The sequence below is a fragment of the Micropterus dolomieu genome, linkage group LG18 (genome assembly GCF_021292245.1).
Source record: "Micropterus dolomieu isolate WLL.071019.BEF.003 ecotype Adirondacks linkage group LG18, ASM2129224v1, whole genome shotgun sequence".
In the NCBI taxonomy this organism is placed as follows: Eukaryota; Metazoa; Chordata; class Actinopteri; order Centrarchiformes; family Centrarchidae; genus Micropterus; species Micropterus dolomieu.
The window spans coordinates 26,232,833-26,257,971 of NC_060167.1; the positions used below are offsets into that span (position 1 = coordinate 26,232,833).

The 25,139-nt window shown below is 41.6% G+C and overlaps 2 protein-coding genes and 1 long non-coding RNA gene across 7 annotated transcripts in view; 2 read left to right on the top strand and 1 right to left on the bottom strand.

Annotated features, from left to right (window-relative positions):
* The first annotated feature begins 2,416 nt into the window (after positions 1-2,416).
* Positions 2,417-3,291, top strand: LOC123956566 (twist-related protein 2-like). Its single transcript, XM_046028827.1, has one exon. It carries the CDS (start codon positions 2,572-2,574, stop codon positions 3,142-3,144), a length of 573 nt encoding a protein of 190 aa, XP_045884783.1. The 5' UTR covers positions 2,417-2,571; the 3' UTR covers positions 3,145-3,291.
* Positions 3,292-9,298: 6,007 nt separating this feature from the next.
* LOC123987320 (histone deacetylase 7-like) overlaps positions 9,299-25,139 on the bottom strand; it is a 47,202-nt gene continuing 31,361 nt past the window's right edge. For all 5 annotated transcript variants that reach the window (XM_046076086.1, XM_046076085.1, XM_046076089.1 and 2 more), the window contains 10 exons: positions 23,799-23,906; positions 23,520-23,575; positions 22,356-22,443; positions 21,624-21,743; positions 18,962-19,059; positions 15,050-15,168; positions 14,410-14,543; positions 14,219-14,303; positions 11,826-11,973; positions 9,299-11,733 (listed from right to left, as the gene is read on the bottom strand). In XM_046076086.1, the coding sequence (XP_045932042.1) occupies positions 11,691-11,733; positions 11,826-11,973; positions 14,219-14,303; positions 14,410-14,543; positions 15,050-15,168; positions 18,962-19,059; positions 21,624-21,743; positions 22,356-22,443; positions 23,520-23,575; positions 23,799-23,906 (999 nt within the window). In that variant the 3' untranslated portion in view covers positions 9,299-11,690. The remainder of the gene's footprint in view (positions 11,734-11,825; positions 11,974-14,218; positions 14,304-14,409; positions 14,544-15,049; positions 15,169-18,961; positions 19,060-21,623; positions 21,744-22,355; positions 22,444-23,519; positions 23,576-23,798; positions 23,907-25,139) is intronic.
* Positions 14,130-24,735, top strand: LOC123987321. Its single transcript, XR_006829090.1, has 3 exons — positions 14,130-14,320; positions 15,101-15,206; positions 24,535-24,735. It is a non-coding gene; the product is annotated as an uncharacterized LOC123987321 (long non-coding RNA).

Sequence of the window (25,139 nt, forward strand, 5' to 3'; positions counted from 1 at the left end):
AGACGAGAGTAGGGCCTGAGTGTTTAGTGAAACATTATGTCAAGACTCTGACAAGGAAATGAAATGTGCAACATCAATCAGCCTATGAGGACAGAGATCAAACGAGCCTCCACACTCCTGCATCTGGTTCTGTTTGGACAGCCTCACTTTTTTCCCCCTTCTCCCTCTCCTTTCTTCTCCTTTTCTTTTTCCCCTTTTCTTATTCTTCTCCCCTTTTCTCTCCCCTTCTGTTCCTCCATGCGCCACGACATTCCTGTAGGCCTACCCGCTTCGTTAGCTCATTTTTTCCATGATGGTGGCACAAAGCCATGCTTTCGCTAAAGGTAAGCGGCAGCTCCCGAGATTAGCCTCAGCAACAATGACTTCCCTGTCCCTCCACTGTCTCCACCAGAGCTCCCAATAAGCCCCACTTCTAATACCGGTTAATCCTTGAGTTGACTTAGCCTGTTATGTAAATACAACCTCACATAATTCACTGTCTCTGTCCATGGCCTTGCTTTGATGGCCAGATGAGTTGTTTTTTTCTCTTCCAAGTTGATTGAACCCAACTGGGATCGAGCTACTTTCCGTTCAACGTCCCTCTCTGAATGAAATGTAAACCAGTGCAATCACGGGGCTCATCAAAAATCTTCTGAACTGCTCTCTGCACATACGCTTCTTTAAAAGCCGCGGCAATCTCTCCCAAATTGTCGGCTAGAAGCTGTCAAGCAGCGTGTCAAGAATGATATGAGGTTTACTTACAACCCAAGAAACTTTTGTTTTGTAAGTAACACGAGTTTCTGAACATCTTCTCTCCGCAAAACATGAAAGATGCAACTACTCTCGTAAAACCCCCCAAAATAAAAAATGTTTGGAGGTGTTGAAATGCAAAGGCTACCATAAAGCATGCTGTCATCAAAAAGTACCAAATTTCTGCAGCTTGGAGCAACGGAAAACTCCCCACGAGATTTCTTTGCAGTGATCCACACATGAGTCACTCAAGTCATGACGCATGAAGGTATAAACAGACACAATGTTGGGAAACTGATTTGGATTCAAAGGTAGACTTAAGCAAGATTTAGTAATTTGTTCAAACTGTAGGTTGTTATACCTTTGTGTCTCAACAAACACAAGCTTGGACTGCGTCTCGGCATTTTCTCAAGAAGACCTGTCTGCTGTGTCATGACTGCCAACGTGTAGAAAATGTCGGTAAGTGACTACAGACCCAGATGGGTTCGTGGTGTGTAGGTGGAACATGTGTGCTCTGCCCTGAGGCCGTGGATGGCACAATTAGGTGCTCTCTCACCTCTGCAGACTGAGGTCACTGGGCCACTGAGGTCAGGGGTTATTTAGGGTCCTATCTGTGCACCCTTCCTGACCCAACATAGATGACTGGGACAGCTGATGTCAGCAGTGATGTTAGAGGTGTTTATTCACTAAGAAGTTCTCTAAACCAAGCACTGGTCAGGTGTTAGATAACGGATGACTTAAGAGGTTTAAGCAGTTCAGTGTACATCAGTGATTAAGGAAACAATTGTATGTCATAACAAACCTCAACTTGTGAAAGTATTTCCAGGATGTGTGCTTGCACAACCTCACATTTTCTCTTAGATCTACTTAAAACTACTGTGGTCAAATGGATTGTCTTTTTTTGTAGGACTTAAAAAGGAAAGAGCATAAATAGTATAATTTGTGCCATTTATAAACATAAATGCCACATCATAAAGTGCATTGTTTAACCTATAAATCTTCCTTCAGTCTTTTTTAATCTGCAGTATTTTCAATGACTCGGTCCACGTTGTGACCCGTGGTTTAACAGATTTGTTTTTATAGTGTCTGGTTATCTGCATGATAAAAACCATGGCAGGCAAACGTTTGTGTGAACTTTTTCTCATTTTAAAGGACAAAATAAGCACTGCATCAACGCATATGATTTAGGACTTTTATTATATACATTTGTTGCAGAAAAAAAACTTTGAAGAATGTGTGTTCATAAAAAAAGTATCCAGTATTAAAGTTTACACTTTTGACTGTCAGAAATAAAAAGTTTAGAGAATGCAGACACAAGGGTGCATGCGGACTGACGCTCCAGCCCAAATCTGGAACCCATAAAGCCTCAGACATCTCTGCAACATTAGACACAGCACCTCTTATTGGCTGAGAGGGCCACTTACCCCCTTCCTCTATCGCCCGCCCAGCTAACGCACACTTCCTACTTCTCTGCTTGGCTCAGGCCGAACCACGCCTTCTGGAAGTCCGTTTAGCCAAAGAGAACTGCCCGCAGGCCCTGGGTTAGCGTTTGGGTATAAAAGAGGCGGAGGTGGACCTGCCTGTCAGATGGTTTGTTGTTGTTCTGTCTGCCAGGTTGAGAGGGGAATGTGAAAGTGAGAAATTTAACAAGGTAACCAGGAAACAGAACAGCCAGAGCGACGTCCAAGCCGATGGAGCTTCAGAAGCCGTAACTTTCTTTGACGAAAGAGAAGACTTTTGTTACACAGGCTTGTCAAGTTCAAGTTTGTTGTCGTTTAAAAGAGGGCATCACAGCGCCCTGTCTTTGCAGTGGAGGTTGAAAGGTTGTTGGTGGACAGTACAATGAGAGAAGAGGTGTCCTGCACCAACTCCCCTGAAGGAGGTCTCGGGGCCAGCGAAGAGGAACTGGAAAGAGGGTCGAAGAAGACCCACCAACAAGGAAATCGAAAACGTTCCCCTTACCCCAAGAAGGACAGTCTCGGTCAGGCAGAGGAGAGCAGCACCGGCAGCCCCAACAGCCTGCTGCCATCTGGGCCGAAGAGGCCAAAGAAAAGTCCTTCGACAGTTGTATCATTGGCCCCCACGTCGCTGGGGCCCAGACTTGACCAGCCCTTTGAGGACCTCCACTCTCAACGCGTCATCGCCAACGTGCGGGAGCGTCAACGCACTCAGTCCCTCAACGACGCTTTTGCCTCTCTACGCAAGATCATCCCCACGCTACCTTCAGACAAGCTGAGCAAGATCCAGATCCTGAAGCTGGCCTCACGCTACATCGACTTCCTCTACCAGGTGCTGCAGAGCGATGAGATGGATGCCAAGCTGGCCAGCTGCAACTACCTGGCCCACGAAAGACTGAGCTATGCCTTCTCCGTCTGGAGGATGGAGGGGGCTTGGGCCATGTCCACCAGCCATTAGGATCCCTTCAAACTTCTCTCCCCCTCGTTTCCATATGTTCACCCCACCACCTCTGTCTGTGTGTGCACCCATTTCCTGACCTCTGAATTCTTTCGATCTGATCTTAACCTTTTCATCTCAAACCTTTGCGCACATTCCTGCTCGATCTATGCGCTCCGTAATGGTTCAGTCCATCTCTACACCAGTTGGATCTTTGCTACTCTCTGAGTTCACCCTGTTCCCTTCCATTGTTTCCACTTCCACTGCTCTCCCCTGTCTGTCCTAGAGTTTAGTCCAGTGCAACAAGACGCTCCACCGCAGCCCCTCAGGTATGGACAAAATATCAAAAAACACACACTTGCACAGACAGTTGTGTACAAATACTTGCACGATCGCATGCAGAAATCCTGCACACACTTCCATACTCACCATGTCATCGGCACATTGACATGTTTAATGTGACTTAGTATTTTTTTCCATGTTCAAAATAGTCTCAAGAGTGTGTCAGTACATCATTTTAAGCCTTTCAGCTCAACAAATAAATGCCGCACATGGACTTCACAAACAAAATACACAGGCAGAAAAAAAAAACACATCTACAAATCTGTGCCGGTCACTTATTAAAAAATCTCTTGAAGTACCCTGTTAAAATAAAAGCAAAGATCAACATGTTCTAAACTTTTACTTTATAAATCATTGTGAGACATACTATTATGAAATGGCTTTCTTTGGATGTCTCGATCACAGACGGGTTCAGGATAAAGAATTTAAAGAAAAATTGTTGCACAATTATAATTGTTCATAAACATATAATTTACACATTTATAAATGCTATAAGATCTAATATCTCAATAGAATCGTAAACAGTTGAAATGTGTGCGATTACCACACATCAACACATACAAAGTGGGCCTCTGTTTACATACAGGACTTGTTAATTTTCATATTTATAACTATAAAGTTTGCATTCAGGTGTGTGAATATACCATGAACTTTGTCTATATATATGAAACTTTTGACATTTTTATGCAAATCTACAAAACATTTCTCCAAGGTATATGACAATATTTTGGAACAGATCACCTAAGCTATATTATATTACAAATTAAATATCTAATTCTGATGTTCTAGTGTGAATATATTTTGTCCAAACCCATCATTTTCAGTAGTGACATTAAAAAAACGGAACTTATTTTGAAAAGTATAATATTCTGTTAATTATTGACTGATATTTAGTTGTCTGTTACATAAAACTGATTAAGTTAATAAATGTTTTGTAGCTCAGATAACATAAAGTAAATTATCGAATCAAATCGCGTGTTGGTTCTGTTTGTGAAAACTATTTTGTTATTTGTTATTTGACATTTTGTGTGGGACTCCTGCAGATGTCATTGTCAAGAGACATTTCCTGTTAAATAAAAGTAATTAATATAAATATATAAAAAATAATAATAATCAAAAAAACTAAAAACCAGATGAAAATAAATTTAACTTACATGTATAGAATATATCATGTACGACTGTAATACAAAATGCTTCACAAAATGTTATAAAAAATTACAAATGAGATATACTGCAAATAATAATTTTAAAATATTAGTAAAAAGAAGTAAAAGAAATATGAACTGTATACTCCCAGTATATGAACAAAGCTCTCTGCCTACATGTATATAAACCGTTTAGTCCTCTTATCATCAGTAACAACGCTTCTGTGAAGTCATGGCCACAATAAATAAGATCAAAATACAATTAATGCAATAGGTCCTGAGCACTGATTTAAAGAAAAAGAAATTGTGGTTGTTTCACTTTATTAACTAAAATGGTACTAACTGCACTTTATCATCATCACAATCTAAACTCCTCAGCTTTGACAGACCTCTGATGTATATAAGACAAATGTTTTCTTCCAGAATCTGTAGGACCGACTTCACACAGAGTCTGTTTTTTGTCAAACATTTTAACAGACACCAGATTCCTGCACAGGTACAGCATGAAAGGAGGAAAAGAAAGGGAGAGTGAAGAGAAATAAGTGGAGGCACATCTCTCTCTCTCTCTCTCTCTCTCTTTCTCTCTCCCCTGCAGCCTTGCCCTCTCTCCTCAGGATCTTGTATCGTGCAATCAGGCCCCGCCGGGGCCCAGACAAGCAGGAACCTTTAGATTGGAAACAGTTGTGAGGTATTAGGGAAGGTGTGTGTACCAGGGTTAGGGTCATGTGCACGGGCCTGTGTGTGTGTGTGTGTGTGTGTGTGGGTGTGTGTCTGCGCATGTATGCGTGCACTGGTGTGTATTTGTATATGTAATGAGCTTTAATTACATGTGCAGCAGCGTGCACAAGCATATGTGAGTGTTTATGTGTATGTGTATGTGTGTGTCAACACACCTGCAGATCAGTAAACAGGAATACACTCACAGATGGTGTTTCAGTGATCGTATCTCTCCCATCTCCTGGTTTTTGTTTTGTAAGGCTTACAGTTTCATTTTTGTAAAAAGCCAGCCTGAAGGTCCTTCAAAATAAAATGACAACACACAAGATAAGCATTTAAATGTAAGAAAGAGTGACAGGCTGAAATGTGACGAGGTGCAGAGGCCGTGTAGAGATAAATCTGTGCTGCAGGGAAATACACACTTTTTCATCAGGTAGATGACAGGTCTGGGTAAACACATTTCAAACAAGCACACAGACACGCACACAAACACACTGACAGATCTTTGAGCAGACAGAAATTATGACAGGCATACACACACATTTTTCACTTTTCAGGAATCAGTGAAGCACAAGTGATACTAGCTACAAGTACTACTACACAGGCTGCATACAACGTATATATACTGCACATTACATTGTCCAGACGCACACACATGCAGCCGCCGGCCATGTGCACACTGCAGGTGTTCCACTCTGTGTTATTATTGAACCTCCAGTGGCCTCTGCAGCAGACGTCGAGGGCTCCAGTCAGTGATGTGGATGGAATGCCAAGGCCCCTGCACGTGGAGCAGTGTGTCCTTGAACGCAGCGCGGTAGTTATTACCTACCACTTTGCCTGCTCTGCCTGTTATCATCAGCTCTGCAGGGGCCGACACAGAAAGTGCTAGAAATTTAAGGCCTGAAACTGACCTGAATGTCTAGGTTTAGGAGAGAGATGAGGTTAGAGGCTGAGAAACATCAAAGACACAGAGTGTGAATGTGTGCAAGACTGTGTGTGTGGTGTAATTTAAAAGTGTGTAGACATGGGTTAAATGACATGTGTAGTAGTGCATCACTCACACAGAAACTGATCAAAGATCCCCACAGAATGTCCAAATATTAAAGTTGCTGTCTCTTTTCAAGTTCCTCTAAAAATCATGCTTCTCTTTATCCACATCTCCTCTGTGTTAGTTTGTATGTTGGGTTGGACAAAATATTGGAACACTTGATAATATATCAAAGTTTGTAAATACTAAGTTTTTGTTGAGACTGTGTTAAGGCTGTAATTCATGTAGGTGTGTTGGATTGCACATCTGATATTTTGTCCACCCAACACAGTTTTTAAAAAGAAAATAAGATAATTGTTTAGACCTGGGTTTACACCATCAGTATGCTTCATTAAAAGTACAAGTATACCTACTATTTTGTACTTTCAGTGCAGAAGAAGCTTTAATATTTTCCTTGAGAGTCTGCAGCATGCGCACACACGGACATGAATGCACAGTGGACAGTTTTGTGAATTTTGATGAGAATAATTTTAGGAAGTGTGGGTGTCTGGCTCGGGACGAGATTGAGAGGATTGTTCTGTTTGAGTTGGAAAAAACAATCCTCTCCCTTCTGTTTATACTATAATCAAAATGCCTGTCACTGCTCTTTCCTCTGCCGGAACCCTTGGCTCTTATAGTGTGTGTGTTTTACAGTTTGGACCGACCTGCTGTTGGATGCTCTTGTGTGCATATTAAATCTCTGGCTTTCACTCTGGACTGATCTGGGACCAGATGTAAAATCCTCCGCGGCTCATCTGCGTTTTAAAAGCCTCATCCAGAAGTTGTGGCTTCTGATAGTTATCTTTATTTTTAGAGAGCCAAACCGTGAGCCGAGCGCAGGTGGCAGGGTTGTGTGTGCGGGTGTATATTAGTGTGACTGCTGCAATGCATATGTGCTTGAGGATGAATCTGTATGTGTTGGCCTTGCTCAGACAGCTGCAGGGATAGAGAGCCATGGAGGAATGACTTCTGGTTTGACACGTAGGCAACAAAACACCACATGACATGGGTTCAAAATGCATCAGGATCTGTCAAACATTTACGTGTGCCTACAATTCAGAGGAACAGAAAGAGAGATAATTCAAAATAAAAGTTTCAATCATTTTAAGTGTAAGATGAACAGAAAGAGTTTCCTGTAAATCCAGTGCAGTAGTGGCGGACTCCGCTGCTACCAATAAAAACTACAATATAGGGAGGTAATTATTGAATCTAAATACATTGAATGGCTAATGCAGAAAAAATGCAGACCACAAATATAATCAAAATGGGGTTTTGATTTCATGAAAGTCTTAGTTATTGTAACTTATAAAAATATTTTATAACCAGAAACAGATAAATGTGTTTCAAAAATAACTTTTGTGTAAAAAACAAAAAAGCAGATGCAAGCATTGAATAGAGGTTACCCTGCACTTAAAGCTGTCAATTTCCACATTCACTCATGTGATGGGATGACACCCACAAACACATGTCTAACTCTTTCATGCTGAACTTCGTCTCTCTGTGTGTCTTTCTTGAAGCACAGAAAGGCACACTGTAATTAGGGAGAACCGAGAAGGCTCCAGATGAAATGTTTGCTTGTTAAAACAAGAGAGGAGAAGTTAAGGAGCTGTAGGGACTTTTCCACTTTCCGCTAAACAGAAGTGTTTGTTTGTTTGCAGACACACTTTATAACCTCAACAACACATCTCAAAAAGTTACGTTTGCACAAATATGCCATCGCTTCAGAATGATACACCAGTTCGAAATGTCTTCTTATCTAGAATGTTAACTCATCTCTGTTTCTCATCTCTGCAGAAAACTGACAAATGGAATCTCTACATTCAAAGAAGAAATTTGTTCCTGCCTCACCAGACAATCCCCCATTTTTTGATCTATAAAAACACCCTTTTTTTCTCTTTCTCTGGACACGTGCTCGACTCATGACACCGAGATGTATTCTTGCAGCTTGACTCTAACAGTTTTCACTTTGTGTTTCTGAAACACCGGTGAGGAGACATGACAGTCAAGCGCTGAACATTTTGAATGATCAAAACAAGAACATAACAAACAGCTGGCCTGCGTTGACAATGAAACAAAATGGCTGCTGGTTCGAGTGCCTTGGGTAACACCGTGATAACCACCATCCACGTGACTCTTCACATCGGATGACTCACTGCCAGACAGACATTAAGATGACTAATGATAATGGCACAGTGATGGTTAGAGGGCGGTCACAGCCAATGAATGTTTACAGCTAAAATGCTAATAAGCTAATCGCTCCGGTTCTCAAAGCACAGTCTTGTGGGAAAAAGAGGAGCATGAGGAATCGCAGATCTCCTACTTTGTTGTGCTGTAGTAACTGGATAGCTTTTTGTGTATTTTGGGGGTTTTAAAGTGTATGTTTGTGAAGTTGGTGTATGCACACTGTATTACTTTAACTCTGCTCATGCATTACACTTGGCTATAATGAAAAATGTCCATGGGAAAATGTCTTAAACCACTGATCACAGTTCAGCCACTATTACTCTTCTGCTTCTTTTCACTTCAGTTAATAGTGAGCGTTGCAGAAAGTTGTATTTTAAAATGCACGAAAATCTGATTAATGTACGTCTTTTTCCTGCAGCTTTAAGAAATATCTTTGCAAACTTGCTGTGAGTATTTTTTGTACTAAACAATGCCAAAATAAAAGTGATGATGAAGTGATTCCAGCCATAGTATAGAGGATGCATTTGAAACCATAAGTAGTCCACTGTTTGATCATGTTTCTTTTGTACTGTTTTTTTTGCTTTTGATAATCTTTATTGTGTCAGCTCCTGTGGACAATAAAACGTTTCTCAATACTGTATTTGAGTGTAATCTTTTGATAATCTAAGGAAAAATGCATTACGTGTTTAGCATTTAGTAGTAATTCAGATGTGAGGAGGCTGTAGTGAATTGCTCATAAAATAATACAAGAATAAATGAATTATCTTTTTCAAATGTATATAATTTACCTTTAATAAGGATTTTTTGGGAAACAAAAATAGTAGAAAAGACAAAGGCAGACAAAAAAAAACCCAGTCATTATTTACACTGTACAGAAACAAAATGAGAGTCAGTAATGAGAAAACTGGACTTTGTCTGCAGTTTTAATTATCCAGTTTGTTAAGGCTACCCTCACACAGGTTGGTCAACATGATACTTCAAGGCACGCGGGCTGATAATTTGGTCTCTAAGTACGCACAGGGTTAATTTTTGATATCAAATACAAAAATCAGTCATTTGCATTAATTAAGACAATATCTAAGACATTACATAGGTCAGGTCACTCTCATGAATGTTCTCGTAAAATTACTTAAAGCTACACTCCTCTGTCGGACTTTCCTACATGATATGCAGCTGGAACTGCTCTGCGCTCTCTCACCGTCACTTGTTTTCACATTTTCATTACATGTACAAATATTTGACAGGTTTTGAGTTGCATACACAACGCAACATAAAGAAAGAAAGAAAGAAAGCAAACATACTGTCTTAAAAAAATCCATAGCACCGTCAATATTGTGTTAGACATGCAAAGAGCACTTCAAAGACACAGAATCTGAATGTAGATTTTTTTTTTTTTGAGAAATGAATTTGTTTATATATCCGTCCTGTACTTTTAGTTCTGTTCAACTGTTTGGATAGAAAAAAGAAACATTCACAAACTCAAAGTCTTTGAAGTTCTTTAAGCCATGCCAGTCCAGGAACGGCACATTGTTCTCATAAACTTTGGTTGGGCTTAACCTGTGTCCAATTGTACTGTGTGGATATTCAACTATCTCAGTATTATCGCTTCATCTTTACTGCTAAAATGTCGCTGTTTGGTCCGGGGGAGCAAAACGTCCCCGACAAACGCCGCTATGTCAGTGACGAACAAAGTTCAGTTCGTACTTGTTATGAAAGAAATGAAAGAATAAAATACATTTATAAAATACAGCAGGAATGCTCATCCACTGATAGAAACACTGGTCCACTTAAATACTATCTACGTTCAGAATTTAAGACCCAAGTCACTCCTACCTTCCTGAGGGCACTGTAAGTGCACTTTAAGTGTGTGATTGTCAAAAAGTCTTTGGAAGAGATTTCCTGACAGAGAAGGTGGGCTCTGCATTGTCACATATACAATCATTTCTGAGGATTCAAGTAGCACTGAGGCACCATGGGTGATTTCTGTCTTTGCTGACGTATACAGAATCTCTTTAAGGAGCGTTTCAGAGTGATTACTTTCTCCCCTGATATTGATACGACAATGACTAGATGTATTAGCTCTTCATTGTAACAAATGTCACGATGCAAACTACAGTATGTCTACACATTTAAGATGCGTTTCATCAAAGACTGCTGTGTCGCCTTTTATCTGCTGGGGAGCGATAACAATAACTGCAGTGATCTACAGTTTTGCTGCATGTGCTCGACCGACCGGCCAAGAAAGAAAGAAAAAAAGATTTAAGAAAATATGTGGACATACAAAACGATATAAAACATATGTATCTCAGTCTTCACTGTAGCTTCACTCTTACTTGATCTCGTTCTGATGTTCAGAAAAATGTGTGCCACAGGTCAAACGAATGAATATTCAAATAGGCTAAAAATAAGAGCAAACAAGATGTTTGATTGTCAACATGGCCGATGTGGCTGCGTCTCTTCCATCTTGTCCGGTTCACATTACAGAACAGTACAGTGCAAAATGATCAGAAACTTTTCCTTCATTGGATCTTTGTCACGTGCAGACAAATGACGTCATCACAGCGGGATGCGCTTTAAGTGCAGAGGATATGTCTGCTCTCCTTCTCCTTCACCGGCACGTCCTGCGGGGACGACTCCTTCCGCTCTGAGTGATTGGCTCCAGTAAGCCGAGGCAACCTCCGACCCTGCCTTCAAGGTTACGAGAGTCTGAGCGGCCTCTCGCGGGCCTTGTGGGAGTCTTCCACAAGGTGAATGTTTAAAGTTGCAGGGCTGCGCTTTGTCAAGTGTGTGTTCATGCTACATCATGTTCTCAGCTCCCACTGCTACAAGAGAGTGACGATCCTTCATTAATCTGGTTGTCTTTCTTTTCAGCCTTTTCTCAGCTCAGAGGCCAGTTCTTCTTCAGGAAAAGCCAGTTGAGCCGTCATGAGAATATGAATGTTGTTCCTCAGTGTGTGTTTGAATCAGAGTGGTCAGACTGCAGCCAGTAGTAATGCAGGTGGAGGAGTTTTTGTGAGGTGATGAATACAGTGGTCGAACTCAGGAGGACACCTGCTTCCTGTGATGTCCAAATGCATAGCTCTATGTGTGTGTGTGTGTTTGTCTGTTTCCATTGAGACTTGGTTGAAGGCAACGGACAGGAGACTCCTTCTTCAGCGGGAATCACCTTTGTCTGTTAGTTTTTCCGGCTGTTTCCTTAATAAACAAGAGAAGGATGTTACGATACACGAAGTGCGGTATTGAAATGTTGCCAAAGCATAAGATATCAAACACGATGTCGTCCCTACTTGTCAGAGGTGATAGCTCCCATCGACAGCGAGGCGATGGCGCTGATGGCCTCGCTGTCCGAGTCTCGTCTCAGCCGCCGTCTCTGCGCCAGCAGGTAGGAAAGATCCACCGTGGCGGCAGAATCCTTCACACTCTGCCAGTACTCACCTGCAGGAAGCAAGAAGGTAAAAAAAGAGGGAGAGGAGGAAGGACGGAGAAAGAGAGAAAGATTAATGGCCTCAGTTGTCGGTATTTCAGTGTTGTTTTCATCCTGAATTGTTCCTTGAGGGAAGTGCCTGTACTGCATTATTAAAAAGCAGTCCTTTGGTGTTTGATCCGCCAGTTGTAGCCGTTTGATCCAAATATAAGCACTGACTGTGATATAAACAGCCCGTGGTCTAAATATCCATGCTGATCATTTCAGAAATGTAAACTCAAATTCAATCCGTTCTCTCAGGGTCTCCAGGCCCGAGTTCTGTGACACACAGTGGAAGTAAAATCAATCAGTGTTTGCAAATGGGTTCATCTGTGAGCGTGTGTGTGTTCTGGCTGTGCATGCAACTCACATATATTTCACCCCAGGCCTAAATTATGGGCTTAACATTCTTGTGGCTTTGCAAATATTTTTAATTAATCTAATTTGGTTGGGATAACATTTGTGCGCAATCAAGAGGGGATGTTGCGAAGGTCGTGTGCCAGAGAAGTGTTTGAAGATAATTGGAGCCAGGGCGGCCGTGTGTGCGTGTCTGTCTGTGTGTGGGACGGCTGGAGGGAGGGATGGGAGACAGGGGTGTAAAGGAGGAGAGGTGGCCAGAGAGCAGGAGGGATGAGGAGACAGAGGGAGGTGCTAAGTGGAGCAATAAAAAGACCAAAGCTATAGAGAATGGAAATGCAAAAAGGACTCGACAGCTTTCAAGTGAAAATAGAATTATTTTCTGTTAATTGTAACTGATGGAATCATCAAACTAGAAACGTGGATAAAAAATTAAAAAAAAAGATTTCCCTAACTTGATAAATATTCAATAATTATTTTTTAAATCAAAATGCAAATGTTTTTATGTAAAATATAGCGTCACGGTAGTAGGAAAAGCAAACATCTGTTCAGTTCAGATTTTAAAGTTTTTCAAGTTTCTTTGGACGCCCTGATATGTTTACTGGAAACCCCTGTAACTGTAACATGTAACTGTTCTGACTTTTTGCCATCCCACCTCCTGATGTTTTTCTTGAGGTGCCTTTATTTTACGCTAAAGATGTTATGTGGAGTTTTCCTCGTCTGAATTGAGGGTCTAAACATGAGGATGCTGAAGCCCTGTGTGATTTGGGGCTACATTAATAAAAATTGACGTGACAATCCTCCTATGTATAAGCGGTGAACATGGTGGTGTAACAATAAGTTGGACCACAGTAACAGGTGTACTTCTCAAGGATCAAGGTAATTTTTTTACCATTATACAACACAAGGTTGTACAATGAAAATGAAAGTATGTAATCCCTAAATGCTAGACACACAGAACATAACAAATCATTAAAATTATATTAGAATAGAGTAACATATAAAAGTAAAACAATATTGGCCTTTACAGTAATTTATATCCATATATAAAATACACGTATACACATTTTTTGGATTTGCGTCTGGGAGAACATAAACAGCAGTAACGAGATAATGATGATAATATGGTTTTCATCTTCACATAAAAAGATATAAAGATATAAAATGTCTCATCTTCAAATAAAGCATGTACTTAAGCCAACACCAAAGAGCAATAACAGCGTGGCCAAAACAAATGATTTCTCTTTGAAGCTGTTGAAAATATATTTTTCTCTTATTGTGACATTTGAAAGGTGTTAGAGGAAGTAAAGGCAACTGAGACAGATAAAGGAGGTGGAGGAGAGTAAAGGAGAAACTGTTCAGTTGCAGGTTAGATAAAGAAAGATGGCAACAAATTTAGAGGAATAATGGAAACAGCAAGTGAAGGCAGAGAAAACCTGTCACCTTTTGACTTGTTTCTAAGTGCTTCCAACAGTAAAGCACTAGCACCAGTGCAGCCCTACAGTTTTTGCCTGTACTGCTGCCCAGCAACCCGTTCAGAACATATCTGACGAGCCTTCTAGTCAGGTTGCAAGTCTGGAATTAATTTAGAGGTAATTGCTGGTAACGGTGGATTCCCATTCTGAGCTTTGCAGGTGAGCGGAGGGTTTGCATAACTGGAAAGGACTAAAAAACATCTTCCCATGGGCATATAGGATGAAAACTGGAGTGCTGTCTTTCATAGACTATTCTCACACTGGTCAGCACATTGTGTTGCAGACTCATGTATGTATATATTTTGTGCTGCAAACCCTCTCACTGACGTGCTGCTGAGGGCTCTGGATGCTACAGGTTGTGTTGTGTTGAGATGTCAGTTCTCACCCTGAACCTGGATGACTCTCTGCAGCGACTGGACAGCATTTTCACAAGGCTTCTGGTCCAACACGGACTGCGACAGAGGCTCCACCTGGGACACAACCCAAAGTGAGTGGTTAGAGGGTGGAACATACTGTGTATCTCCACAGATACACACACATGTAAGGTACACACACACACACACACACACATCTCACCTCCATGCCCAGCAAGGCGCTGACGCAGGCTTCAGAGGCATCACAGATGGCTTTGAGGTCATGTCCCCCTTCCAGAGCCAGTACCACCCGACCCCCGGCCAGTGACATCAGCTGACGGGTCAGGAAGCCAAAACCTGGTAGAGAGCAACACACAAACACACACATACACAGGTTAAGCCAGAAAATGACTTCCTCACTAAATATTGATTAACGAGATTAAACAATTAACGTTTAAGTTTTGGTGAACGTTAGTCATTTTCCACACCAGCCTCTAACTCACAAAGCTGTTGTGAACGTTGACATGTCGGTGTCACCATAATTAGTTCAGAGTGGTGCTTCCTGCTTTGTAGATTTTTATCCACCTGAAAACAGTCTGTGAGGAATAGCCACCCTTTATAATTAAACCTTTATAATTCTGCAGTTTGTCCCAAATATTAGTTGGAGCTACCTATTAAGCTTGGTAACTGCTATTGCACTGCATTCAAAATAAGATGCAGAACAACCAGATATTGATTCTAAGGTAAAAATAGATATGTATAAATATCAAAAAGATAGATATATATGTATAAATAAGTTTGATGGATGTCTGCGAGTATGTGAATGTGTGCCACATGTGAAAGAGTGGCTGACTGAGCCTTACACTTGGCCGTGACCTTGTAGCCTCCCAGTGGTGACGAGTGTCCTTCCACAGCATCGAAGCCAGCTGACACCAGCACCACATCTGGGGAAAACTCGTGGGCAATGGGCATCACCACGGCTCTGAGGAGGGAGAGAGGAAACAGCGCGCTGTAAACCAAGTACTGTATCGTATGTTACCTTCATTCAAGCCCTGTGGCCTAGCTGAAATTACAAATCAAGTTTTCAACAGGTGTTTATAATTTGTGGAAAAAAAAAAAAAAATCAGAACTTGGATCAGTGAATACAATATAATAATGCAAGGGAGGAAGTCATTGTGGGATTGATTTAACGTAAGAACAGATTTAAAAAGATTACTTATTGTATTCAATAGAATCATAAGTTGCCTGTAAAGTAAAAAACAAAAACAAACAGAATCACTGCGTAGTGGAGGTGATTGATTTGCGACCACTAGTCCAATGTAAGACTTTTCTGGATTGTTAACTGCAGCCATTTACTTCATTGTAAACTCCATCCATTTGAAAATGATGAAAGATAAATTATCAAAGGCCTGAATGTTCCAAGTGCTTGATCTCTGTTCTCGATCCGCTGCTGGTACGTGGCCAACACTAGAAGGTGGGGTAGCGCCCAGGTGTGAGTGTGTGCAACTGTTTAAATGTGAAGCAGAGCACAGCGGAAAAAAGAGCAAGCTCTTTCCTTGATATATAAAGTTCAAAAACAAGCAAAGGTTTTAAAGAAATCCCACAACTTTAGGCAAGTGGCTGAAAGGTTTCTGTTTTTGCAAGTGACACACGTAGATAAAAATGAGACCCGTGACATATCTGGACGGAGAAGCCCACATAGTGTACACTCTACTCAGGGGAGACCACTTTCCTCGCTTCTATGCTCTCCTCCTCACTTCCTCTCCTCTCCTGCTGCCAGTTATTTAGCAAGAGCGCACAGCCCATGCCGCGTTTGATTCTCTCGCTCTCTCTCACTCTCTCTCGCAGCGGCAGTTCAAAGGCGTTTGTGTGCGTCTGGTTCCTATTAGGCGCTCGTCCCTCTTCTCACGTCACTGACAGCCAGCCATCTGGGATCCATTGGGCCTAATTACGCCGCCTTTGGATTCCCTAACAATGCACCCCCCACTTATTCTCCTCTCTTCTGCTCTCCTCTCCTCCAGTTTGTCATTCGTCAGTAGCCACCTAGCAATGCACATGAAAATATGTGCATGCACACATACATGCTAAGCAACAGGCTAAAATAAAGACATACTCATGCTCTTCCTCTGAAACTAGATTTTATGTATGTGCAGTGCTACCGGTGATTAGACTGACCTTCATTTCTGACCACCTTAGTAATCCTCCATACACACACACACACACACACACTACGTCATGACACTTAATCTCAACGCAGCTGAGCTTTCTCTTGATTGTACTAGAGTCCCACCACCACTCTCGACCACAATATTTCCCCTGTCACTAACATACACCCAAAAACAGACACACATCATCAACAACCACACTCTGGCTAGTTTTCTGTTCCATGCCGAAGAGAAACACACAGTCTGGAACACCCCGCCGTCTAAATCATGTTTTCAAATTGAATTACAGAACTGGCACCGGACTAGATACTTAATTGCATAAACGTGAACCAATGATGCATTAAATTTTGTCTGTAGTGTGTTGTGCATTTATTAGCACCACGTAATGCACAGAATGACGGCGAAGTCCACTGACAAATTATTTGAACATTTGTTTGTGTATGTTTTTACAGAAATCCCTCCTGTGCTGTTTTATGCACTTTGCTTCTGAAAACTCTTGACTATCTCGCTGCAGTTTTGCAAATCCAAATAACATTTATGCTATCACTGTGGAAATTTTTTGCCTTAATTAGATAGTTGACAGTGGCAGTAAACATGGGGTTGTTCCCCATGATGACATGTGACAAAAGTCTTCGGCCGGATATGCACCCCGGACATCAGAGCTACATGGTATGTGCCTCAAACCACTGGACCACCAGGAGACTCCTACAAAGAGCTTTGATACAGGACAAAGTTGCTAGGGGTAACACACAATACAGTACAGTACTACAGTGTGGTTAACTGAGGAAGTTTTGCACATGAAAACACTTGCCATTTCCCAAACTGGAGGAAAAATACCAAAACCAGACGCATTCTCAGGAAAAGACTAGTTGTTTCTTAATTAGCATCCAGTGCTCCAGTAAACACTGGACTTAGTGTTTCCGAGCCTGCCTATTGGCTCTATGGATTTTGCCAGTATGGGTTAGCTCATTAGCATCTTTCCTTTGACGAGGGGCCCACCCACTGTGTCTGCTGCATGCAGAATTGGGTAGAGCTCACATACTGTTTAATCATCTGGCGGCTAGCCAGTGTTGCTGACGGAAACACTCTTTCAGTTCATAGTAGTGCGGAGCAGAAACTTTATTCATTCAGGAAAAAAATAGCTTGAATGAAATGAAAAATGTGGTGAGTGCAAAGGTGTTTCACTAACACATCAGTGTTTGGTTTGTTTTTATAGCGTTGCCATATCAATGTTTCGTCCATTTGACATAAATTGTTGACATTATTAGATTACTGCCAACCATTTTTTTCTCAGAGGAAATCAGGAATCAGATATAAAACCTGCTTGAGATAATACAAGATCCGACATTACACTATAATTTATTGTGAAGGTGGGCGTGGTTGGCCTTCAGGTGCAGGTGGGAGAGGTGGGAACGTGGCTGAGGTGAGCAGTGCCAGGGAGAGAACTATCTCAGCTGCTGCTTGTTGTTTAGTTGTGCTCTACGTTTAATGCAGTAGTGTGCTGGACCTCAGATGTCTACTGGTCTGCCTGTTTTACACACAGGCAGCCGAAGTGTCTGGAAGTGACTGCACTTGAAACATTGTCGGACTGTAACAAGGACTGTATGGGAAGAGACCAGCATGAGCGAGCGAGCTGTGAAGCCAGAAGCTCGGCCTGTACAGATGAATTAATGTTGGAGAATGTGTGAGTGCACAGAGGACCAAATAAAATGTTTGAGACATAACATACTCCTGTGTCAGTGTCTGTGCTTTGGCAGTAGCAATAGACACCTGCTTACACTGAAGAACTTTGATAATACAGTAAAAAGTATATCTTACAGGTGTTGCAGTGAAGATGGGAAGTGGGTTTCAACCAGAAAAATAATGACGTTTGTGTTCCTGACACACACACTTGTGATTCACATTGGTGAGAATTTTCCTCATGAAAGCAAAGTGCTTTCTGCCTTTTCTTGACCTGGCCATGTTCTGCAGTCATTGTGTATCTGGTGGTTTTATTAGCTATACTAGCTTACTAACTGTGTAACTAAGTGCTTCACTGATGGCATACAATCACAACCTTGACAATGATGGAACTCATTCGATTGAAAGCTGACTAGCAAATTATTGTTTTGTGTGGGAGTGAAGAGGGGCATCTATCTATTTGACTGGACTGAAATGCATTTGTGTTGTCAGCAACACGTAGTGACCTACTGGTAGCCTGCAAACTGTTCTTTAATATGTAAACAACTAATCGTTGCATTTTAAAAAGTTGGCTGCTGACCCTTCTGTCACAGAGCTTTCAACCCCAACTTGAACGCATCAGCCCGGACACATGTCACTGTCATGAAACTAATTGATAAGGTATAAGATACCAATGTAATATTCTCAGTGGTGGATAACTTATGGTGGCCTCTGAGGTACTGAAACATACTCACCAATATTAAAACCATGTTATGCTTTTGTGAATGGTCGACAGTGATGTATGCAAATGTACCTAATTTGTAGCAAATTGGCTTGAAAATGCCACAACACCAGAACAGTCCCTTAATTTTAGATTTTAAATTGTCAAGCACTACAGTATGGAATGAAATATAATGTGGCTGATAGAGACAGGTTGAGCTCAGTCTTTACCTGAATGCAGCCAGGTACTCGGCGTCACCCATGGGGGGGTTCAAACCCCCTGTCCATGCTACATTCACAGTGAAGCCCTCGCCTGCACCTGCTCCCACCTGGATGGAGGGAGAGAGAGAGAGGGGAGAGAGAGAGTGAGACTCTGGGAATGTCAAGAAAGTTAATGAGTCCCAGTGAAAGTTGAGAAACTGCGTGACGATGACAGATTTGTGTCAAATGTTCAAAAAATCAGCATGCCTGTTGCAAAACCTTGCATTGCAGCAATCGAGGAAAAGTGACTGAATGTCTTTAAGGCAACACCAGGGAGTGATTATGATTCCTAAATGAAAGACGGATGGCTATTAATTCAACACCCCTGTCCCTCCATTTTGATTTTGATACAATTTGTCAAATGGCCTTATAAATCACTCTGAGCCACAACAGAGCTACACCCGTTTATGATTCCCAAGCTTTAGGCTACAGCTATACTGGGAAATATTTCACATTTGGCAACTGTTGCCTGACATATAAAAAACAACGCATTAGAATCACATTCGGTATTTTGTGAAATGTTCTATTTATATATTGAAAATATATTGTTTGTATATAATTGGAATGACTCTCTGCTGTGTGTTTTGTATATGGAAGTTTAATAGGTTTGGTATGTATGACACATCTAATAAAACATACATGGTATACTACTGTCAATGATTTTAGTGAATTCTTTTTAGCTGTATTGAGATTGGCGCATCCTCCCAAATGCCAGGCAGAGTCAATGGAGGTTCTCTTAGTTTGACCTCACATATTTGGGCCAGAGAGTGAACTGAGGCCCGGATCTTGGAAAGAAGTTTTAAGGATTCCTCTCTCTTTGTAGTCCTGCTAGCAGCCATTTAGCTGTTCTCTAAGCCCTTCACCATCAGTCAATGTGTCAGTTTGAGGGGAGACTGAAGAGGTGAATTGACATACTCTTGGCAACAAAGCGTGGTAATTTCCTTTGTGTGTGCGTGCATGCGTATGTGCGTATGGGTGTGAGAGGATGTTTGAAAGAATGCTGACGAGCATCGCAAAGCGTCTGTCTCCATTCTTCTCTCAGTGGACGGGATGTTCACAGGGCAAACGAAAAACACATGAGGTCTCCTGTCCTCTGCCAACTGGTAATGTACCCGCATGCACACGCACGTGCACATGGACACACACACACACACACATGGACACACACACACACACAATTCCTGCTATTGCTCAAAGTCTCTTGCGCTCCTCTCTGTCCTCTTTCTCTCTTTCATGTTTCAAGAGTTGCTGGACTGGATTAGGCCTTCACTGGTTTCTGTGTGGTGTTCTGCACTCTCTGTTATGGCTATGACATCACACCCCTACCCCATGGTGTGTTATATACCTACACGGGGGACAGCGAGACTCCAGAGGTTTACCACACTGCTCAACAGAGGTTGAGGGGCCACTTAAGGCAAAGCCACATCCAAGCCAGCAGAGCGTTTTATGTACCGTCCCTCATCAGGGGATTTTATGGGAAAACATTGACTATTTTATCCTCATTATTGTGGGGGAGGATGGGAGAATAAGAGGAGGGGATGTGGGGGATTGAATGGGTGGTGGATGCCACCGTGGGTTGGGGTCAATTCATCTGACTGGGGATAGTCATCACACTTGGTTTCTGGTAAGACCGCAGGCAGAATTCATAGGCATCACAATTTCCTGTATTCAAACATAAGCATGCAATTGGACTGTACACATCCTGTTGTGAAGCTCTGATCCAAAGCCCGGACGTAAACTAGAACTAGGGAAATAAACAGTAGATACACAAAATCAAAGTGTGATAGGCTTACGGTGAGTTCACTGGATAAATGCATTTGCAGCATTTTCAGCTAATATGATATTCTAAATTGTAAGTTATTTATGTTAAGCCTGAAAAACACTAAAACTATAAGAAATTTGAAATGACGCTGAAAATTCTTTTGCGGATTAAACTCGCAGACGAGCGCTTTGTGTTGGGATTCATATTGTAACGAGCTCAAGATCACATTGCTGGGATTCCAGTGGTGTAAGTAAAAATAATAAGTTTGATCTAATTGTGACAGCTCCGACTGGTCTGAGGCCCAATCATTGGCAAGATATTTTAATCCTAAACGCCTGTACGCTGCAAGATAACATATCCATATCGTTCCATTTTTTTTCTCTCCCCACGCAGTTCAGACTCTGCGATCATGAAAATCAATCATGACCAAATTGAGGTTATAATTGGGGCTTTAAATCTTGTAGATTATTCCTGGATTTATTGTTACAATAATTCTCCCTGTTTTGACAAGTATATGCTAAACACAAGGCTCTTAAGCTCCCTAATGTCCCACTGGAATCACGTAATTACCAAATATTTCTATGCCAACATATCTATCTTCACAAGAGACATGGGTGGTATTTCTATGAACTCTGTATCCTTAGAGAGTAAAATAACAAATATTTGTATTGTATATCCAGAATCTACTCAGATCATCTACTCTACGAAGAGAACCAGTGTTATAAGCGTGCTATTTTCTCATGTGTTGTTCTCAAGCTATCGTGTTCACAAGAATCAAGGTACATGCAGAGACACACAAAGACCCAGAGATCACCATGACAACACAAACAAAAGCAGAAAAACACCGCACGGCGGTGGAAGACTACCCACCTCACTGGGGTGTCCACTACCAGGAAAGAAGTTGCCGTCGTCATAGCGGTGTAGGGAGATGTACAGCACATTTGGGTCATTATAGAAAGCTTCCTGGGTGCCGTTGCCATGGTGAACATCCTGGACAATGATTGGATAACAGGTTAGAAAGTTGCCAAGGACCCTGCAGTAGGTATTTCACACGTGAATAAAACCTTGACGGATTCACATATTTGTTCACTGACTGAAAAATCACAAAAAACGTTATAAGAACTTCATTGTCCTTCTTCTAAGTATAAATAAAAACATAAAATGCAGAGAGCAAGGTCTGTAAAACCTTCAACAGCAAATCATAGAGGTTTTTTGATGAAGCAGGTAGTAATTATTGTTTGATGCAGCAATATGTCAGCTCGGCGTGCGTAAAGACATGATGCAGGCTCATATACACACACATGGTGAACAGAGACAACCACCTGGCTGTGGATCAGTCTCTGCATATGTGCGGGTGCGTGTTCATATGACAGTGTGTATGCCTCAGTGTCAATTCTAAGCGTACGTGACAGTTGAGATCACACATGGAGACCAGAGATAACGGTGCCTAAATGAACTAAATGACAAATAGGAGTGCTACTGTAGGGGGCCGCTCTGCTTCTGGGGCCTTGCTTGTGGCCGCGATACATTTGTGTGCCTGTGCATGTGTGTTTTTGTCTGTTTATTCCGGTCCATGTGGGGACCAGGTCACGCAGCCCTCACCCAGTCCACGATGAGGATCTTGCTGACGTTGAGTTTGTGTTGGAGCTGTTTGGCAGCGATAGCCACAGAGTTGAAGAAACAGAAGCCCCTGTGGACAAACAGACAGGAAAAGAGGCAGCCACATGTGTTTATCAGGACATCTTCAGCAAATTAATATCGTAGAATCACCATATGGACCTTAGGAACCTCTAAGACGTTTCTCCAGTTCTGTTGTGGCTATTCAGTCCAGGTTGTGGCAATCACAGCCCTGACTTTAATGTGCAAGTCATGGAGAGAAAGTCCTGCCAGGCAAACATTTACTGCGAAATATATGACAAATGAGGATGTTTCATTTCAAGTTGTTTTGTATTTCATCCTCCACTGCTGACAAACAAAAATGGCTTCTCACATTAGAACATTTATGCTGAGTCTAAAATCTTGCACTCCCGAGAAATGCAGAACCCGCACATTTTGTGACAAACAGAAAACCAAGCTTATCATAAAATTGACTTCACATTTTAGATGATAACATAGTGTAAATAGCTGGCAGGACGTGTGAGATGATTTCAGAGAAATTAACTCACAACTTGGCGCAGCAGTTCCCACAACACTCACTGTCTACAGAAAAGGTATGCAAAGAAAGTGTTGATGTATGAAAAACAATGGAGGAATGTTGGAAGCAGCAGTGTCAGCATGGGTCGTAAACTGAGTGCGTGCGTGTGTGGACGTTATATCATATATGCTGTCCAAACTCTGCTCATCAAGAAAAGTCATTATCGTCCCATAAATAACCAGTGAGAAGCACTGCTGAGCACACACACACACAGTCCCAGCTGAATGTGGTTACTTACACAAATATGCACGTCCACACAAATACACACACAAGCACAGTTCTTTGCATCTAGGTGCTTTGCTCTGTGTCTTGAAAGTTTAAAAGAAACTGAGCAGAGGCGGTAGTTAGAAGGTAGGTAGAATACATCACACAAACTCAGACACACACACATTAAGACAGAGAGACATAAGCTCTCTCACACACTCTCTCTCTCTTGCTCAGGAGTGTAGCTGATCTGTAATAAATCCTTTGAAACAGAGACCTCCTGGCTCCTGGTATGTATGTATATGTGTGTGTGTGTGTGTGTGTGTGTGTGTGTGTGTGTGTGTGTGTGTGTATGCTGCTGTACTTACAGAGGGGAGGAGTGGTTTGCATGGTGTCCAGGGGGCCTCACTACTGCGAAGCCATTCTGTGAAAGGAGAGCAAAAACTTTAACACCTTGCTGCTTTCAGCAGCCACCACAGCCCACATCTTTAAGCTTACACATGGTAATGGTGTTGTATATGCTGTATGTTAAATTCTGCAGACCAAAACGTTACTATACTGTATAATAGTTGTTTACCCCACAGATCTGAAATTCTTTAGAAAGCACATGGTATTTGTTGATAAGGTATTTGCTAACAAATACACACCTTCAGCTCTCCCTGTGCCACCTTCAGTGCCAGGTCTGTGACACATCCTGCAGCAATACGGGAAGCTGCTGATGTGTGAAGTTCATTCCAGACTGTATCGATATCTACCTGTAGGTAAAACAGTGAGGAGATATGTAAAATCAGTTCAAAAGTCAGCCTCAGATGTAAATTGACTTCTGTTTGAATGGTTAGAAAGTTTCTGCATGTTTTTAAAAATTATTTTTTTGTTTTTTATGATTAGTTTAACAGACTCATCAAACCTGGACTTTCAACCCATGAAAGATTTACTGAAAGCCAGTCAGGCCAGATTGCAGATTTTTACCTGAAAACCTCAGCTCGCAGGTTTACCACATTTTATTTGGTCTAGCTGCTCGGCCAGTAAGGAGTTGACTATTTGCAGTTCTGTCTACGAGGATTCACGTTAATCAAACTAGATCAAGTTTACTTTTGACTGCACTTCCTTTATTCTGATACACTAAATGACAGGAATAATTAATCTTTAAGTGTATAAAAAAAGAAAAACCTGACAGTGGACATTTAACTTCTGTGGATACTAACAATCGCTGAGAGACTTCTTTATTCCCCATCCACTTTGTCTTTGTTGCATCTATTGTCTTTATAAACCTTGTCTTGTGTTTCAATGTTAGTCCATGTTTCACAACTCACATTGGTGGTGTGCTGCGGTAGGACAATGAAATCAAAGGAATTTTTCTTTCTCTTTTCTCTTTTATCATAGACTTTGCCATCTTGTTCCAATCACCCCTCTCCACCAGAGCAGCCAAGGGCCCGGAAATCCAGGCAGATCAGTCGTCTTATCAACTGACACCCAGCCCCCTTCTTCTTTTCCTACCGCCTCTCCTCTGATTGTGCTTCGACGGTTTCTCATAGGCATTGTCTGTGTTTCGCCATATCGGAGGAGAAAACATCTTTAGGTCCTTTTTTATCATCATTCTCTCATAGCCCCTTGTGAAACTGAATCTATTATGATCCCTTCCTACACATTTTATCTTCCTGAGTTCTCAGCCCATGTTTGCCCACACCCACTCCCTCCAAATAAAATCCAGTTTCACTGGCACGTACCCCTCCAGCAGCAGTTTCTATGTATACCCCCTTTCTTCCACATTTCACCTTTGTACAGCCTTTGATTTGCCTCTGATTGCGTTTCAAAGTTACCTTAGCCAAAAACAATAGCATTAGCAATTTGTAGCATTATTAGCTTAATTGTGTAATGAGGCATAATCAGCCATGTAATGTTTGCTGTTCAGTAATGCAATTAGATAAGTGGAAAGATTCCCACATGACTTGTGTTTTAAGGGGGTCTGTGAAATCTGTGCGTGTGTA

Excerpts from the sequence above, each read along its gene's own strand:
- LOC123956566 (XM_046028827.1), top strand. The coding sequence starts at position 2,572 with ATGAGAGAAGAGGTGTCCTGCACCAACTCCCCTGAAGGAGGTCTCGGG.